Source organism: Rhinoderma darwinii, chromosome 5 (assembly GCF_050947455.1).
Source record: "Rhinoderma darwinii isolate aRhiDar2 chromosome 5, aRhiDar2.hap1, whole genome shotgun sequence".
Lineage (NCBI taxonomy): Eukaryota > Metazoa > Chordata > Amphibia > Anura > Rhinodermatidae > Rhinoderma > Rhinoderma darwinii.
Window position 1 is genome coordinate 235,958,308 of NC_134691.1, and position 19,965 is coordinate 235,978,272.

The following is a 19,965-nucleotide window of genomic DNA, read 5'->3' on the forward strand; positions in this document are numbered from 1 at the left end:
TTATACTTTTTATGTCAAATCCTCAAGAGCATTTAATGTCGGTTTTGAATTTTTTACAGGAATTTGGGCAATGCTCGGGATATAAAGTCAACCTAGCTAAAAGCGAACTGCTGGAGTTGGGCAAACCATTGCCTAAGACCTTTTGGCAATCCTTGGGATGTGGGATAGCCCCGGTTGAACACTGCATTACTTATCTGGGCATTAAGATAGGGAAGGTGCCAGACACCCTGTATGGCCTAAATTATCCCCCGTTATTTAAAAAAATACAAGCGGAACTGACCCGATGGTGTCAATTGCCGTTATCCCTCCTGGGGAGGTACCACCTGATTAAGATGGTTAGTTTCCCCAGATTGCTATACCCCTTTCAAACACTCCCTCTCCTATTGAAACATGTGGATGTCTCTAAACTGACTTCCTCATTCACAAAATTTATATGGGCAGGAAAAAGGCCTCGCATTGCACTCACCAAGCTCATGATGGGCAAACAAGAAGGGGGTTTGAACTTCCCGAATATCAGGGGCTATAACGTGGCATCTCTCTTTCGTCATGTAGTAGATTGGCTTCACGAAACGAGCCATTATTCCAACATAGAGCTGGAGGGGGAGTATGCCTCACCCTGGAACCTGAAAGCTTTGCTACATTGTAGAGTTGCTTCTCTTCCGTGCCGTCTCAAAACCTCCATTGTACTGAGAGATACAGTCCTAGCTTGGAAAGCGGTACGTAAGCACTTTGACCTACCTCACCTGGTATCGAAACATATGCCGTTGGGCGGACACCCGTAATTTCTACCGGAAGTAGGCAAGGGAGACAGATTTGCCTCTTGGGGGACGGTAGGCATTAATAACGCAGGGGATCTTATGCATATAGAGGAAAGTAGATGGTTAACCGGGGCGGAAATCACCACTAAACTTAGACCCCTAGAGGGTAGGGTTAATTTTTTACAAATTCTTCAGGCACGAGCATTTTGCTCCTCTAGGCTCAGGGATTTGAATAAGGAAGCCACCTCTCACACTCTAGATGAGGTCATAGGTCCAACAACTGTGCGTGCGACTATTTCAGGGTTGTATAGAGCACTGGGGGAGGGTTTTATTCATCCACAATCAAGGGTTAGTTTCAAAGTCTGGGAACGATGGACTCAAGATCCAGGTATAGGTGAGATCATATTGGGGGGTTGGGAGACGGTACGGAGGAGTGTTATAAACGAGAGCTGGAGGGAAACCTATTTTAAATTGATGCATTCGGCTATATATGGCTTTAATATTTTGCCTTCACAATCCTTCCCCGACCGCATTACGTGTTGTCCCAAATGCAACACTCCCCTGACGAATTTGTGGCATGGAGTATGGGGGTGTGTTCATACGAAGCGATTTTGGGGAATGGTACACAAATATATTTTGGATCATTGGAAAACGAAACTCCCAATGACGCCTCAAGCGCTACTGTTCCATCAGGCGCGACCGCCGGAGGAAGAGGGTGCTCGAGGGGTGAGATCTCCTCCCCTGCTGGTGCACACGATTTTACTGGTGGCCTTGAGATGCCTCCTGAGTAAATGGCTGGAAACAGACACGCCAGGGTTAGACCTGATTGTGTCTTGTCTGAAACAGCTATTAGTTCTGGAGAGGGTGGAGGTGGAAAGACGGAAGGAAACGGGAACCAAGAAGCTAAATGGCAAATATTCATAGAATTGCAGTGCACAGCAGCCGAGGTAGTGGAAATTGTTACGCCTTTAAGGCACACAGCGTGGTATTATACGCAGCTCTTGGCAGGCACTTTAGGGGGATTGCAACTTTGATCTAGTCAGGAGATAAATGAAACGTAGCTACTCATTGATGACCTAAGTCGTGTCGGGGATGGGGGAAGTCATGTTTCCTGTTTATATGAAGATCGACACTTATGCCATGTTTGTATGTTATGTTATGTTGTGTTTAATTCAAGGTTAATTTAATAACAGTTGAGTGCTGTGCACTCATGATGCAACCTTTGCGTGAAATGTTTGTAAGAAAATTTGAAAACTGTTAATAAAAATGATGTTTTAAAAAAACAAAAAAAACAGGTATTGGTACTTTTGGCAGTGTGGGCAGGTGCCAAGTCCTGCTGGAAAATGAAATCAGCATCTCCATACAGCTCGTCAACAGAGGGAAGTGCTCTAAAATGTCCTGGTAGATGGCTGCGTTGACTCTGGACTTGGTATAACACAGTGGACCAGCACCAGCAGATGACATGGCTCCCCAAACCATCACTGACTGTGGTAACTTCACACTGGACCGCAAGCAACTTGGATTGAGTGTCTCTCCACTCTTCCTCCAGACTCTGGGACCTTGATTTCAAAATGAAAGGCAAAATTTACTTTCATCTGAAAACAGGACTCTGGACCACTGAGCAACAGACCAGTCCTTTTAAAGGCTTAGGAAGCCTTTACAGGTGTTTTGCGCTGATTAGAGTGTGATACCATGAGGCTACAATCTTGAACTTTTACCCAATATTCAAATTTTATGAGACTAAATTTTTGGTTTTCATTAACCCCTTCCCGACATTTGACGTATCCATACGCCAAAGTCGGGTAGGGGAAGTATGGAACGGGCTCACGGAGTGAACCCGCTCCATACGATGTCGGTGTCGGCTGTTTGTTACAGCTGACACTTCAGAGTAACGAGCGTCATCGCGCTCGAGCGCGATCACGCTCGTTTAACTCGTTAAATGCTGCGGTCAATAGCGACCACAGCATTTAAATCGTGAGAAAGAGGGGGCGACCCCCTCTAACAGCTCATCGCGCCGCCCGCAACGCAATTGCGCGGGGGGCGATAGTTGCTATGGCCCCCAGTTCCGCAATCTTTGTGCACCTATTAATAGATGCCTGTCAGAGTCACGATATACTGCAATACATTAGTATCGCTGGTTGATGTCCCCTAGGGGGACTATTAAAAAAAGTAAAAATGAGTTAAATAAAGTTGTTTTTTTATGTAAAAAAAAATAAAAAAATTTAAAGTTAAAAAAAAAAACCTTTTTCTATTTTCCCCCTAGAGCATGGAAAAAAAAATAAAAAAAATAAACATAATTGGTATCGCCACGTCTGTAAAAGTCTGAACTATTACAATATATCATTATTTAACCTGCACGGTGAACGCCATAAATAAAAAAAAATTGTAAACGCCAGAATCTCTAGTTTTTGGTCACCTAATCTCCCACAAAAAATGAAATAAAAAGTGATCAAAACATTGCATGTACACCAAAATGGTATTATTAAAAACTACAGCTTATCCCGCAAAAAATAAGCCCTGATACCACTTAATCGACGGAAAAAAAAAAAAGTTATAGCTCTCGGAATTTGGCCACACAAAATAAATTTTATTTTTTACACTTAGGTTTTTACTTGTAAAAGTAGTAAAATATAGAAAAAACGATATATATTTGGTATCGCCGTAATCGTATTGACCCACAGAATAAAGTTAACATGTTGTTTTAATTGCACAGTGAATTCCATAAAAATGGCGCGCAAAAAAACATTTTTTTCATTTTCTACTCCACAAATAATTTTTTTCCTACGAAAAACTACAACTCGTCCTGCAAAAATAAGGACTATATTGACGGAAAAATAAAGAAGTTATGGCTTTTGGAAAGTGGGAAGGAAAAAACGAAAATGAAAATCTGAAAAAGGGCTGCGGCGGGAAGGGGTTAATTACTCGCCATAATCATCAACATTAAAAGAAAAAAAATGCTGGAAATAGATCACTCTCTGTAATGAAATATATGAGTTTCAATTTTTGAATTGAATTACTGAAATAAATTAACTTTTTCATGATATTCTAATTCATTGAGAAGGACTAGTACTTGAGAAGTGAAGATTGTATCCAGTCTAGGCTTAGAGCAGGACTAGGTATCTAGGCTTTTGCAGCCTGTGAATGTAAATAAGTATTCGGGTATGTGCAAACGCAAAACAAAAAACGGCTATAAAATACGAAGCTGTTTTCAATGATGCGTTTTTTGATGCGTTTTTTGCGGCCGTTTTTGGAGCTGTTTTTCTATTGACGCAATGAAAAACGGCTCCAAAAATGGCTCAATAATTGACATGCACTTCTTTTTACGGGGCGTTTAATTTAAAAAAACGCTCCGTCGGAGCGAAACGCCGTTTTTCCCATTGAAAACATTGGGCAGATGTTTGGAGGCATTCAGCTTCAGTTTTTCCAGCCATTTCTCGGGGCGTTTACGGCCCGAAAAAAGGCTGAAAATAAGCCGTGTAAACATACCCTCCTCATTTACTGACATCAAAATATATATGTTTGAATTGGAAAGGAATTATGGGTGTGTGAAAATCACGCGCAGCACACGGAAGCACTTCCGCGTGACACGCGTGATTCGCGCAACAGCAGTAAAAACTATGAATGTAAACAGAAAAGCACCACGTGCTTTTCTATTTACAAACATACAAACAGAGTGTCATCATGATGGCGGCTGCGCGAAAATCACGCAGGCACGCATCATACGCTGCTTGCACAAGGAGCTGTTATGTACCATTTGCGCGCGCAAAACGCAGCGATTTTTGCGCGCGCAAAACGCACAAGCTCGTGTGAATCCGGCCTTGTAGGGTTTGTCTCACTACAACAACTCCAAGTCCATATGCCCTATTAGGACATATGGATGTCTTATCGGGTGTCCCCTGCTCAAAGCCCTCTCTATGTGCCAGAAAGGAGAGCTGCTCCTGCAGACCTGGTGCTTCCATTAATTAAATGAACAGCCATTTATTTGAATTGCCAACATGTAAGGCCTTATTCACACGGACATGTCCGTTTTGCGCGCGCAAAAAACGCTGTGGTTTGCGCGTGCTAAAGGTGCGTGTGGCATCAGCATATGGTGCGCGGCTGCGTGATTTTCGTGCAGCCGGCATCATTATGACACTCTGGTTTATGTTGACAAACAGAAAAGCACAAGGTGCTTTTCTGTTTTCATTCATTCTTTTTACTACTGTAGCGCGCATCACGCACGGCACCCGGAAGTGCTTCCGTGTGCCCTGAACAATTTGCACGCACCCATTGCCTTCAATGGGTGCGTGCTGCGCGAAACACGGGCAAGTATAGGACATGTAGTGAGTTTTACGCAGCGCAAATACGCTGCATGAAATTCACTGACAGTCTGAACGGCCCTATTCACTAACGACGTATAACACGTTCGTGTGAATAAGGCCTAATGCTGCATTTCCCTTGCTGCAGCAAGGAAAATGTGTGGCTGACCATGGCTTCCTCCAGCAATAACAGCCAATCGCCGGGGGGGTTGTTGAAAAGCTGACCTTTTTAAGCCTTCGTTCACATCTGTGTCAGGGTTACGTTCTGACATTCCATCTCAGATTCCCGAAAGAATGGAACCCTGACTGAAACAAACGGAAACCATAGGTCATAGGTACCTTTTGCATCACCATTGATTTCAATGGTGACAGATCCGGTGCCAATGGTTTCCGTTTGACTTCGTTGTGCAAGGGTTCCATCATTTAGACGGAATGAATACCGTAGTCGACTGCGCTATTCATTCCACCAAAACATACGGAACCCTTACACAAAGGTGACAAACGGATACCATTGTCACCGGATTCGTCACCATTGAAATCAAGTCAGAGCTTCAGTCTGACGGAAAGCTCAGACGGAACGTCAGAATAGAGCCCTGATGGATCTGTGAACGAAGCCTAATATGGTAGTGTCTTTAATCTTAGGGTATGTGCACACACTTAACCAAAAACGTCTGAAAATACGGAGCTGTTTTCAAGGGAAAACAGCTCCTGATTTTCAGCCGTTTTTTAAGAAAACTCGTGTTTTTCGGGCGTTTTTTATGCCAGTTTTTGGAGCTGTTTTTCTATAGAGTCAATGAAAAACGGCTCCAAAAGTGACATGCACTTCTTTTTCTTGGGCGTCTTTTTACGTGGCCGTTTTTCAAAACAGCCACCGGCCCGTTGGAACAGAACGGCATATTTCCCATTGAAATCAATAGGCAGATGTTTGGAGGCGTTCTGCTTCCTATTTTTCAGCCGTTTTTCAGCCGTTTATGGCCTGACAAACGGTCGAAAATAAGACGTGTGCACATACCCTTACAGTGCTTAACCTAAAACCGATCAAATGATGCTATGTCCTCAGTTTAATGAGCAGACTACGTGGAGCACAAATACTGTAATTTTGCACTTTTGCATTTGGATAGAACACTGAACAGATATGCATATGCGCATCCACTATACAGATTTGAAAAATGGCTCTAATAAAAGAGAGCACCTAGATAAGAGGAAGAGTCCATGCACACAATAAAGCTGCATGCCCAGACCCCTGTAGAAAGACTATGCAGTTTGGTATTAAGGACCCATATGGTGCTTCTGTGAGACATTGTATTCTCCTCTAGAAACTTGAATGCTTCTGGAGGAGAATACCTTCGTAATACGACATCTGCATAAATCCATGAGAAAAAAACCTCTGTGTTGTTATAGTAAAGATGTGTTTCTATTGTACTCCATGTGCTAAAATGATCATTAAAAGTTCAGCTTTGTTAGCCCAGACACAAAACTAAGAGCTTGTCCCCAAGTAACGGAATTGCTGTAGAAAATTTATGCAGCAATTCCGCAGAAAGTAGCAGAAATTAAACAGCGAAAAAAACCGCACCATTTCCTGCATTTTCCAGAAAATGGTACGAACTTTGCTGCATTTTTTCTCGATGTTGGGAGATATAACATCTCCACTGAAAAACGCAGCAATTCAGTCCACTTTCCGCAGCAGGAATTGACATGCTGCGGTATGGAAAATATGCACCGCAGGTCAATTTATGGTCGGAAATTTTACGCAGCGTGTGGAAGAAATTTGTTAAATCTCACCCACTTTGCTGCTACTGTATTCTGCCACATATTTTCCGTCCACAAATCCGGACGGAAAATACGCAGCGATTCCAATACATATGGACAAGCCCTAAACCTAGTTTTGGCTGGTTCGTAAAGAGGGGGCATAAGAGCGTCTCTTTGTCCATTTCAGTTACACATCTGGGTGTATCCTACTAGTAATGTATACATGCTTTTTTGTCTCTTAAGTTGTTATACCATACTACGATTGGTGATCAGGGCCCAACTGATGTCAAATGATAGGTGTTGTGTCAAGTGATGCTCTAAAATGTACTCCCATTTTTGCTATACAGTAAAAGAAGGGGGCTGAGGGAATGTCCTTAGAGACTCCATCATACCAACCAGTGTGTGTCTGTGTGTGTTTTCTTTTCGACAGCTGTTGTCCATTATAACATGGTAAATCAACAAATCTCGTCCCCACACTGCGGAAAAATGCAGCCAAAAAGAATCACACATAAATTGACCTGCGGTGCGGTTTCTTCAACTGGAGTATGTCAATTAATGCTGCGCACTCGCAGCTTTTCTGTTGCAAGTTTCAATGGGGTGCTTAAACCCGCAACAAAGCGATATTTGCGGCGGAATAACAGTGATTCTGCTGCAAAAATCGCAAGTAAGAAAAAAATTAAAAATAAAGTTATACTTACCCAGAGTTCCCTGCTTCTTCTCCAGTCTGGCCTCCCTAGATGACGTAGCAGGCCATGTGACCGCTGCAGCCAATCACAGGACTGCTACGTCATCCAGGGAGGCCGGTCTGGCGGTCTCCTGGGATGAAACGTCAGGCCGGTTAATGCAGTTTTCCGGGCGAAAAACGGAACCACAGTTTGGTGTGGTTTTTCGAGAAGAATTCCCTGCAGAACACAGGACGGATACGCTTCTTGCTTTTACGCAGCGTATCCGTCCCGTGTGAACTCAGCCTTAGAATACTCTAAGGGCTTATTTAGACGAACGTATAATAGGTCCGTGCAACGCGTGTGATTTTCACGCGCCTCGCACGGACCTATGTTAGTCTATGGGGCCGTGCAGACAGTCCGTGATTTTCACGCAGCGTATGTACGCTGCGTGAAACACACGACATGTCCTATATTTGTGCGTTTCTTGCGCATCACGCACCCATTGAAGTCAATGGGTGCGTGGAAATCATGTGCAACACACGGAAGCACTTCCGTGTGACGCGCGTGATTCGCGCAAGAGAAGTAAAAAGTATGAATGAAAACAGAAAAGCACCACATGCTTTTCTGTTTACAAACATACAAACAGAGTGTCATAATGATGGCGACTGCGCGAAAATCACGCAGCCACGCATCATATGCTGCTGACACACGGAGCTGTTAAGTGCCTTTTGCGCGCGCAAAACGAACAGGCTCGTGTGAATCCGGCCTAACAGTGTGCTTCTGTATAAAAGATTAGGCACATGGCATCACACTATGGGCCCATAAAGTCTACCAGCGCTGTAATATGGATCCGTACAACACATATCCGTAATATGGCTATGTGCATGACGTCTTAGGGTTCATTTACACAGATGCATTTACTTTTATGAAGTATTTATGAATTAAAAAATGTAAATAAATACTAAATAAACACGGGTGCAAATGTGTGCCTTTTTATGGGTTCTTCTTGTTTAGTATACATTTGAAATCAATATGTTGTATTGTTTTCTTTAATGAGGAAGTACAGTTTGTTTTGATGGATCCAACTTTATATAGTGCAAACAGATCCCCTTAAGTTTGGATCCGTCAGTCCACTGACTATTCAGCTATTCATCAAAAAAAGGTAGCCTGATGTAACCCTATCAAACTAATTCCAAACCATAAGACCTAGGTGAATACTACAATATACATTGCCATTGGATGTTTAAGTTGAAGAAAAACGGAAACATTTAAATGGAGAAGACAAACATGTACAGATCCTTCATTGTATTCATTGATAAATATTTTAATCTGCTACTGGGTATTGATGTAAAACGTTGACATCTTGTGATCCACAAATGCAAGCATTAAAGCAAACAGGTCGAAACAGCAAAAGGAAAGATCATCCTATAAATCTATTGTCAGTGTGACTAGAAAAATACACTGATATCTGAAGTTCAACATTTCAATACCAAGAGAGGGTGTGCCAAACGTCACAAAAGTATACTTTCTATAATACAACTAAAATAACCAATATACCGATTAGATATTCAGAATATATTTTTATACAACCATGCAAACAAAAATTGACACAAAAAAAATTACCATCACAATAAAGATAAAGCATGCAACAAAGATGCAGATGCGTTGCTGTTTGAGCATGTAAAACTTTCTGTAGTGGAATTCTCAAAACCTTCATTATGTTTACAAAGAATTAACATACTGCAATACTTTAGAGCAGTTTTCTACGTCTGGACAATCCATTGTCAAATAGAATGCTCTCATGTTCCTGCTGAAGACATAACACTATGGTACAATTCATACACTGCAGTCTTTCTGGCCTTCTGGTAGAAGCAGTATTTTAAGAATCCTGTTCATACACAGCAGCACACAGCATTATGCCCTATTTCTGGCATTTGTGTGACAGTTTTTCCCACTGCTTTGAAAAAAAAAGAAAAAAAGAAAGCGGCAGTAATAGTGGCCAAACAGCGACTCTCATGTTTGTAGGATTAAGTATCATATTTGCAGTCTACTTTAATAAAAGTTGTAGTTTTTTTTTAGTTTTGCACTTTTTTTTACTATTTACTTTAATAGGCTTAATTACACTTTTTTGTCCCACCAGGGGACTTTTACTTTTAATTTGTTAATCGCAATTGCTGTGCCCGCATGATCACAGCACCCTAAGCACTCGGCGCCAAGACACAGCTGCCAATACCGCAGATTTATGACGTAGATCGGGAAGGGGTTAAAGAAACATCTTATAAAGAAAGGTAATGTGCATATTGCAGTTCACTATTGAAGTTATCCAGATGCATAAAATGAAAGATATATTTAGAAATCCGCTGCAGAGTGGCCTGGAATCTTATTAAGGGGGTTTTACACTGGGCGATTATCGTGCAGACGAGCGTTCATATAACGCTCGTTGCTGAAAATTGACCTGTGTAAACAAGGGAACGATCATCTGCTGAACGTATCGTTTTAAAAAAGTAAAAGATTATCGTTGTCGGCAGCACATCCCCGTGTGTAAACAGGGAGACGCTCTGCCGACATGATAATAATGTATGGGGACGAGCGCTTGTCCCCATCCATAGCTCCGTGTGACAGGAGTAAACAGCGCCAATCAACGATGTCTCGTTGATCAGCGCTTGCTGTAATGGCCGAGTGTCGGTCGGTGTAAAGGCCCTTAAGGCAAAAGCCTCCTCACTAAACTGTGTCTGATTGTGAGGTATCGGGCCACAGGATGAGCCTCCCCCTACTGCTCTGTCTGCAGACGGAGACATAGTAAATTAAGCACTGTCCTCTTGGCTAAGCCCTACATCTTCAGCCATCTACCAGATGGAAATGGAACAGCTCAGTAGTTTTTTTTTTTTTTAAAGAGGACCTGTCACTTCTCCTGACATGTCTGTTTTAGGGAATACTTGTATTCCTCATAAGGTCACAATTATTGCGCATCTTTTGTTAGAACTCTGCATTGTGCTGTTCATGTTATTCCTTTTAGAAACGTATGAATAAATTTACAACTGGACATAACCATTTTCCATGTCCAAACTCTGAGACTGTCAGCACTGATTGGACAATTTCAGAATGTGTAGGGACCATACCAGCAACTGGCAACACCCAGTTGTCAATTTATTTAAAAAAATCACAGATTACCGGCACAATGCCGAGTTCTAAGAAAAAAGCTTGAGAATTGTGATTTTATGGGGAATACAATTACTTACTAAAACAAACAGGGCAGAAGATCTAACAGGTCCTCTTCAAAAATATTTCTTTAAGGCTGGGTTCACACAACCTATTTTCAGACGTAAAGGAGGCGTTTTACGCCTCGAATTACGTCTGAAAAAAACGGCTCCAATACGTCGGCAAACATCTGCCCATTACTTTCAATGGGCTTTACGATGTACTGTGTTCTACGACCTGTAATTTTACGCGTCGCTGTCAAAAGACGCCTTGTAAAATTACAGCCTCGTCAAAAGAAGTGCAGGACACTTCTTGGGAGGTATTTGGAGCCGTTTTCTCATAGACTCCAATGAAAACAGCTCCAAAAACGGGCGTAAAAAACGCAGCGAAAACGCCGCTAAAAACGCGAGTTGCTCAAAAAACGTCTGAAAATCAGGGACTGTTTTCCCTTGAAAACAGCTCCGTATTTTCAGACGTTTTTTGTTAAGTGTGTGAACATACCCTAAGGGCACGTTCAGACGTGGCAGAGATTTACTGCTGCAGATTTTGCCCAAATTTTGCCGGCAATTACACAATTGCCTAGCAAAATTAGAATATTTGTTTATTCAGACGTGGCGGATTTTACAGCGGACTTGCCGCAGATTTCATCATTTGAATTACAAAGACTGAAATCCGCAGTGAAAATCCGCTGCTTCTCCGCAACAGACTGTGGATGCTGCGGAATGTAAATTGCGCACCACAAGCTGATTTCCGCTCTGTTATTTTTCACAAAATCTGCACTAAGGTCCCTAAAAACAATAGGAACCAAAGAAAAATAAGAGTTCCGCAGCAAAACCGCCATGTCTGAATGTGCCCTAAGGTTAACTTCACACGTTGCGTAAATACTGCGTTTTTTCCGCAACAGAATTTGTTGCGGAAAATCCGCACCAAAGTGAATGAGTTGAAACAAATCTCATCCACACACTGCGTAAATACTGAGTGAAAAAAACGCTCAGAAATTGACCTACGGTGCAGAATTTTATTCCGCAGAATGTCAATTGTATTTGTGTAAACGCCGCTTATTTGTTGCAGGTTTTCCGTATTGAATTTAATGTGGAGGTAAATCCCGTAACAAATAGCAGTTGTTGCCTTTTTGGCGACGGGTTCACATCGATTCCGGCGCGAAAAACACAATTCAGAAAAAAAATTATTTCATACTTACACAGTCTGTGTTCCTCCCTCCAGCGTGGCGTGGCCTTCTGGGATGACGTTTCAGCCCATGTCACCACTGCAGCCAATCACAGGCTGTAATGGCGGTCACATGGGATGAAACATCATCCCAGGAGGCCGGCCTGGATGACATCAGAGGGCCGGCCTCCTGGGTTGACGCTTCATCCCATGTGACCGCTGCTGCAGTTTGCCGCAGCGGATATTCCGGGTGAAAAACTGCACCACAGTTTGGTGCGTTTTTTCGCCCAGAATTCCCTCCGGCACACAGCGTATCCGTCCCATCTGAAATCAGCCTTAGAATACTCTGTGTGCCTCTGTATAAAAGCTTAGGCATATTGCAGCACACTGTGGGCCCATAAATTCTAACAGCGCTGTAATATGGATCCATGCTGTGTGCATGACGACTTAGGGTTCATTTAAACAGGTGCATTTACTTTTATCCGCCCCGTGAGAACACAGCCTAAGGCCGAATTCACCCGAACACTGCGAGCCTCGAACGGGAAAAACTGTAGTTTTTCACGTCCAAGGTGCATCTGTGCTGTAAGCTGCAGGTCGCGTTATCACGCATTCTCCATAGACTAGAGTCTACGGAGGGATGTGTGAAGTGCAAATAAATAGGACATGTCCTATTTTGTAAGGGACCCTTCACACGGTCCTTTGAAACAACGGCCGTGTGAAAGGCCACATTGAATTATATAGGTCCGTGTGACGGCCGTTGTTTTAACGGCAGTCACACGGACGTATTACACGTTGGTGTGAATTAGGCCTAAGACTGTTTCAGGCACATGCAGGAAACCTTGCAGACTGACGGACAAGTTTATTTCTCTTTTACTTTTATCATTCATTGTAAGGTTTAGTGGTTCCTCTAACTTTATTAATTTGAGTAATCTAGACCCTACAGGATAAGATTTACTTAATTGCCATAATATTTTAACATCTTAGGGCATGACCACACGTGGCGGATTTCCTCCGCAACTGTCCGCATCAATGCCGCACAGAATCTGCGTTGCAGATTCTGCTGCGGATCTGCACAAAATGTGCAGTAAATTGATGCGGACTAGCTGCTGCGGACTGCGGTAAAAGTACTTCCCTTCTCCCTATTCAGTGCAGGATAGAGAGAAGGGACAGCACTTTCCCTTGTGAAAGTCAAAGAAATTCATACTTACCGCCCGTTGTCTTGGTGACGCGTCCCTCCTTCGGCATCCAGCCCGATCTCCCTGGATGACGCGGCAGTCCATGTGACCGCTGCAGCCTGTTATTAGCCTGTGATTGGCTGTAGCCGTCACTTAGACTGAAACGTCATCCTGGGAGGCCGGACTGGAGACAGAAGCAGGGAGTTCTCGGTAAGTATGAACTTCATTTTTTTTTACAGATACATGTATATTGGGATCGGTAGTCACTGTCCCGGGTGCAGAAACAGTTACTGCCGATCGCTTAACTCTTTCAGCACCCTGGACAGTGACTATTTACTGACGTCTCCTAGCAACGCTCCCGTCATTACGGGAGCCCCATTGACTTCCTCAGTCTGGCTGTAGACCTAGAAATACATAGGTCCAGCCAGAATGAAGAAATGTCAAGTTAAAAAAGCAAGACGGATCCGCAGCACACATAACATGTGCATGACAGCTGCGGACTTCATTGCGGAAATTAGAATCTCCATTGAAGTCAATGGAGAAATTCCGCCATGAGTCCGCCACTGCTCCGCAACAGACAGAGCATGCTGCGGACACCAAATTCCGCTCCGCAGCCTATGCTCCGCAGCGGAATTTTACGCCTCGTCTAAACGAACACTGCTAAATTAAAGTGTAAGTCAATGGACAAACGGCTCCGCTGCGGATTAACGCTGCGGAGTGTCCGCAGCGGAATTTAAGTGAAATTCCGCCACGTGTGAACCCAGCCTTAAAATGCTGTTCTGTGCTTCACAAAAGCTGTTTATGTTCACATTTATGTAGTAAAGCATCTGCATCTCTTAGTGTGGGACAAACCATACATAGCCATTCACAAATCATTAATACAAAATTTCACATGGTCACGTGCAATAAGAAAATATTTTATAGCTACAAGAAAAATATATATTAATTTAACATAACAAGCCCCATGACCTAACATTTTACTGTATGCCTGTACCTAACTAGTACAAATGGGATGGGATATTAGGTAAGGGGGCATTGTTATAATACAATTCTTTTTTTAAAGTGCGCTGAAAAGTATTGCAACACTGGGGGTGCCTCATAATTCTAGACATGTATAAAATAACATCAATCTATTATGTTAAATAGACCAACCACTTATGACTACATGGTCTACCACACTTTGTTGTGTTGATGTATGGCCAAATCTGATGTTTGTAAATTCTAAAGGCTGAATTGCAATGGCTCGTACAAACTAGAAATCCCAGCAGAGTCCCAGCAGAAAATCAGGAAAGCATTTTCAGGAAACATTTCTCTGCTAAGAATTAAAAGCTTTGTGGTGAAGAGAGGGAAAAAAAAAAGAAAATTGGGCGTTCTGACAGTGGTACCCATAAACTGATTATCCTATTTCCATAGAGTAGTCATATAGTGTCACATATCTCCCCAATACTGATGGTGAATAGACATTTGGTTGTTCTCAGAGGCGAGTAAAGTGATTTAACCCTCTGAGCTCTCCAAATATATCAAAATCAAATATGTATACTTTGTCCAAGGTTGTAATGGCAATGAACAAAGAGACTATTTTAAAATTACCCCCTGCCCTAAGATACAAATGTCTGCCAACCTCTGAGAGCCAACCCCTAAATCACTACATCTCAGAGACCAACCTCTGAGATCTCTACATCCATGGCAAATGATAAAGCGTTGTGTGTTGAAAATCGCAGGACAGAGAACTGAATATTTCAGTTCTATGTCACATCTCGAAAATCACTCTATCAATGTGACGGCCAGGTTCTAAATGCAACATGCTCCAAGATAGTATAGTATAGCTTATTGTGGGGGGTTTTGCCCCTTCCCCGGGATAAGTTGCTATCTCCGGGTAACTAGTCACCATGTACCCATCATGCCGTTGCATGGCAAACAAAAGCATTTAACAGTCCCTAATTCAATCAATAGATGTTAAGTAATGGATGCAGTCTCCGCTCTGACTTTTCTTTAGTATTTTAGACCCCTCCATTATCAACCTGAATGGGGCTGAGCTCCAATGCCCGAGCCAACACAAGGACAAGAGTTGCACAGAAACCAGCCATTTTTTTCTAATCTAATACAACCGCTTTTATTCATGTCCTGCCCAACAGTGGTGGTTCCATGGCTGCCATCGGTAGTATCTGGGCCAAATACAGATGAAATAATTAGGGCCTCTTGGACAACCTCCCTCCGATTTTCAGTCTTTGACCCCATTGTTTATTTTTGCTGGACACTTAGGGGGGTTGTGTTGGACTCATTTGCCTAGGCCTCTGACATCAGTACCCTCTTTACTGTCCTGATGGCGGCATAATGTTAATTAGCAGTCTGCTGTTATTAAGCGATTAATACAAATATTGATATTTAATTTTTATGAGACCTACAAACAATCTGTGCCAATAAGGTGAAGTTTTTTATTCAAATTTTTTTTTCTATTCTATCTGAACAAGTTTTTCTAGTGGATTCTAGGCACACCCCTTAGTATCATCTGTGTTTTAAAAAAAAAATAAATAATGTGAATACATGCATATAAATAAAGTAAAACACAGCAGAATTTAGTTTATTACACATGAAAGTGATTTTGTATGTGCTGAAATATATGTAAGGCCCCATAATGGATACACAATGTATACTGAGCTCCAAAACAGCAGTGGCATGGACAATGACAATGACCTAAAACACAAGATCAATGCATATTTCTTATATAATGCTATCTATTTTGAATGAGATTATTTTAAAAAGAATTAAGTATTATTATTATTATTATGATTATTAATAATTGAGAACTGAAAAATGTTACAAGGAAAAGAATTGTGTCAATGGCTAGCTAATAGATATTCTGTAAAAAAAAAAAAATCTGAAGCATCACGTTGTTGGAATGGAAACAGAGAGGGAGAAACAGAAACAGCAAGACACTCGGCTGCTTCTCTTTCTCCCAAAGAGTTGTATGGAGAGGCAGCATGCATGCTCAACCACAGCTTCATACAACATCTCCACACATAGCGGTCGGACCTCCATCTATATAATATTAATCACCGATTCTGTTGATAGGTGGTATATTTTGACAGCTGGAATACACCTTCAAAGAATTTGTTGTTAATATTTAACTTTTTCTTTGTGTCTTTATAACCTTCAAAAGTCTTACTTGTCTTGAAACCACCATTTTCACCATTTGCCAGGTGTAAGGTAAGATGCAGACAATGCTTTTCTCCTAAACATTGTCATCATAAGTTTCCCAGGTGTCCGCATAGGAAATACTCTGCTAGATAGCGCAGTGTATTTCCTAACCAGACTCCTGAGCAGTTTATGACAATGCCACAGGAGTAATCCTCGTCATTAAACCATACCTAACTTTTCAGGTGACCTTTAGAATAAGCTATCATATGTGTGTAAATGAGGAATAACACTATTTCTGGCCAATATATGACTTGTATACTGCATTTTTTAGCAATTTCCCCTCTACAGGCTCAATCTCTAATTCTTAGTTGTCTCTGAGCTAGTGGGCGGAGCCTAATGGCTATCATGTCTTCTATTCACAACACACATAGGAGAGGAGAAACCTTCTCTCCTATCTCTATCGCATATATAGAATCTGCAGCAACATGGAGGAGATTATGCATCAGTACAGACCAGTGTAACTGAGAATCCAGCACTGATGTGACATCTAACTCTTACCAGCAGCCTGTGTCTTTCTCACTCTGCTTCTGCTTAATCTCCCTGCTCCACCACTCTCTCTGCTCCATAAACTTGTATGCAGCGTGTCTGTGTCTTTCTCACTCTGGTCCTGCTTCCTCCCCCTGCTCACCCCTTCCCTTTCTATATACTTGTAAGCAGCGTGTCTGTTGCTGACTCACTCTCTCTGCTTTTACCTCCTGCTCCCCCCTCCCCTCTCCGTAGGCCTGTATTGGCAGGCTGTATAGAGACACACCCCCACCTTTTTCAGCCCCTCAATTTTGCTCTGTAACCAGGGACGGACTGTGCTTGACAAAAGGGGGTGGACAGCAGATTACAGGAAGGGAGACACCTAGTAGTAGTACATTTACACAAAATGTGCATGGATAAAACAACTAAATTTTAACAGTAAGTAAATTACAAAGTTGATCCATATCAGGTATATTATTATATTAGCCTAAGTTGTTTTAAAAGTTAGTGTCCATTTAAGTGTCCATGACGATTATCATTGCCGATAATTGCCCAGTGTAAACAGCGGAACAATCAGCAGATGACTGAGCAAACGCTTGATCCTCTGCTGGTCGTATTGTTTAAAATGGTGAAATATTATTGTTGTCAGCAGCTTATCTCCCTGTGTAAACAGGGAGACACACTGCCGACATGATAATAATGTATGGAGATGAGCGATCGGAGTAACGACCGCTCTTCCCCATCCATGTATCGTTGATCGGCGCTCGCTACACCGGCCACTTATTAGCCGGTGTAAAAGGGCCTTTACTCTAGGAAAGAGCTGTTAATAATTAAACAGGTGAAAACACTATCTCAGAAATATCTAGGTGTATCTATTATCTACAAGCTTTAGAAGGTTATTTGGTAAGCTGAAACAAGGCACTTTGTGATAAAACCTAAATAGTCGCCAAAGCTTACTGCACATATTTTTCTCCAGTTGGTTTTTAAGTGTGCTTTTTATGAAGGTTATGGGTAGTATAGCTATTCTATCTAATGCAAATACACAGTATTTTCAGGAGACACAAATTTGGATTCATTGTATGTGTATAATGTCTTGTCACTGCTGATGTCACAGCTGTTTTAGAAGTGTATAGTTTACATTATGTAGATGGCCAACTGTATTATATGAAGCCACATGTTCACTACATTTGTAGCATGCCATGACGCATTACTTTTTTCGGCCTTTAAAGAAATAACTATGCCAGGCCTTACCAGTGTGGCTTCTTTTATGTACCATGAGCACATTGGGGCCGATGCATATTATCCCACAGATATCACATTTTAGTTTTCCGTTAGGAAGTCGAATACCTCCAACTCCTGTTAAGGCTTTGGTGGCTTGTCCGTTCACTGAGCCATTCATTTTCTCCCCAGCAGCATCAATCATTCGTAAATCTTCTGCACATTCTTCTCCATTCATTTCACAGGCACGTCCATTCTCCTCATCACTGTGGGTCTCTACTTTTATATTGCCAGCTAAAAGAGACAAAGTAGAGTACAAAAAAATTCAGTACCACAGAATTGCTATGCATGCTAATATGAGATATCAATGCCACTGAAGCACTTTTTAGATCAACATTTACACTTATCTTTTTTAAAAATTCAAAATGTAAACATAGCTTTTCACCTTTCACAATTCCCATGATTCATTCCAATATTGCCATTTCAGTAATGCACTAGTTGTATTTCAATATTTATTTTGACTCTATTAGACTATAAGGCTGGTGGCACTGTTGCATTGCAGTATAGTATAATGAATAGATTTATGAGACAATCTGGTCATAAGGGCTGCAAGTTGCATTTCAAGGCACACAACACAAATGACACATAACTTGTTTCAATAAAAGTTCCAAGAGAGTTAAATATTATATAATAAAATGCATTTTATAAGCGTTAATACTTAACATGGAAGTGTAAACTGACATTTCATCAGACATGGAATCAAAGTAGTAAATGATGTAAAATAAAATCAACAAATGAAATTTTTTAGTGATCAAAATTACATTTAAGATCTAAATGCAAAATAATTGAATGGATGACTGTTAATTACATATCTAAATAATTACTGGAAAACCAACTGGTTGTACAGTAACATAATTAGTCTAATAGAGTAATTGTGTAATATAGCTACCCTTATATCAATTTCCTGGCAAAAACCACCCTATCAAGATAATGAATTCCATGACAAGGTAATTGAAGAAAAAAATGATCTAGAATTGGGGCCACTAATTTGTCGAAGGAATGTGGGAGACGTTGAAATCAAGTGGTAGGGGATGCTATGGTCTGATGGGACAAACTTTGGCATAAGTATGCCCTGTATTATGGTTATGAGACTGCTTCTCATCAGAAGCCCTGGACATAATTGTAAAGGTAGAGAATAAAATGAATGCAGCAAAGTACAGAAAAACTTGCAGTTTGGAAAAGATCTAATTTTCAGCAATAGAATTATCCCAAAGATCAAGCTAAGGCCTCATGCACACGACCGTAGCCATGTGCACGTCCATGATTTCTGGGTCGGCCAGCCGCGGAGTGACAGCCGCGAGCCGCATGCAAATCGCGGGCTGTGCACATGGCTGCGGCCATTATTTTCAATGAGCCCGGACTGCAGAACACGGCCGTAATAAGGCTTGCCCGTTGTTTCTGCGGTCCGGGCTCCGGTGCCATGCACGGACCGTGAAAACCACGGTTGTGTGCATGGCTCCATAGGAATCAATGGGGCCGCAATTCTCCCGTGTATTTTCGTGGGAATTGCGGCCGCAAAAGCACGTTCGTGTGCTTGGGACCTAAACCTTTAGTAACCCTCATGTCATTGTTCTGGAGTTGCCAAGTACCCATTATTAGACAATAATACAAAAAAGGTCCATGGGATCTGAATCCTTTTTTCAGCACTGTACATATATTCTTTGGGCCAAATTGATCAAAAGTGGTGTCATTTTAGCCAATGTCTAAGTTAAAGCTAGACTGTTTTATTGACATATGTTGCCACAAATTTATGACTGCATTTCCCCACTTTTATAAATATGACACAAAGATACACCTCTGCCATTGTGTCATCACTACTACTACTACTACTACTACTACTACTACTACTACTACTACTACTACTACTGCTACTGTTGTTTTTGAGATACAACAATGCTACCTTCTGGATTAGGGCCTGTTCACATCAGCGTTGGGCTTCCAGTCATTGGTTTCATTCGACCTTTCCGTCAGAGGAACCGATGAACGGGAAGCCGAGCGTAAACCATAGCTTCCG

The 19,965-nt window shown here is 41.8% G+C and overlaps 1 protein-coding gene across 4 annotated transcripts in view; it reads right to left on the minus strand.

Annotated features, from left to right (window-relative positions):
* Positions 1-19,965, minus strand: part of IKZF1 (IKAROS family zinc finger 1) — a 232,159-nt gene that overhangs the window by 55,540 nt on the left and 156,654 nt on the right. For 2 of the 4 annotated variants that reach the window (XM_075826995.1, XM_075826994.1), the window contains one exon: positions 18,021-18,185. In XM_075826995.1, coding sequence (XP_075683110.1) covers positions 18,021-18,185 — 165 coding nt within the window. Of the gene's footprint in view, positions 1-17,924; positions 18,186-19,965 lie in introns of all 4 variants that reach the window. The other 2 variants (XM_075826998.1, XM_075826997.1) reach the window with 1 other exon arrangement.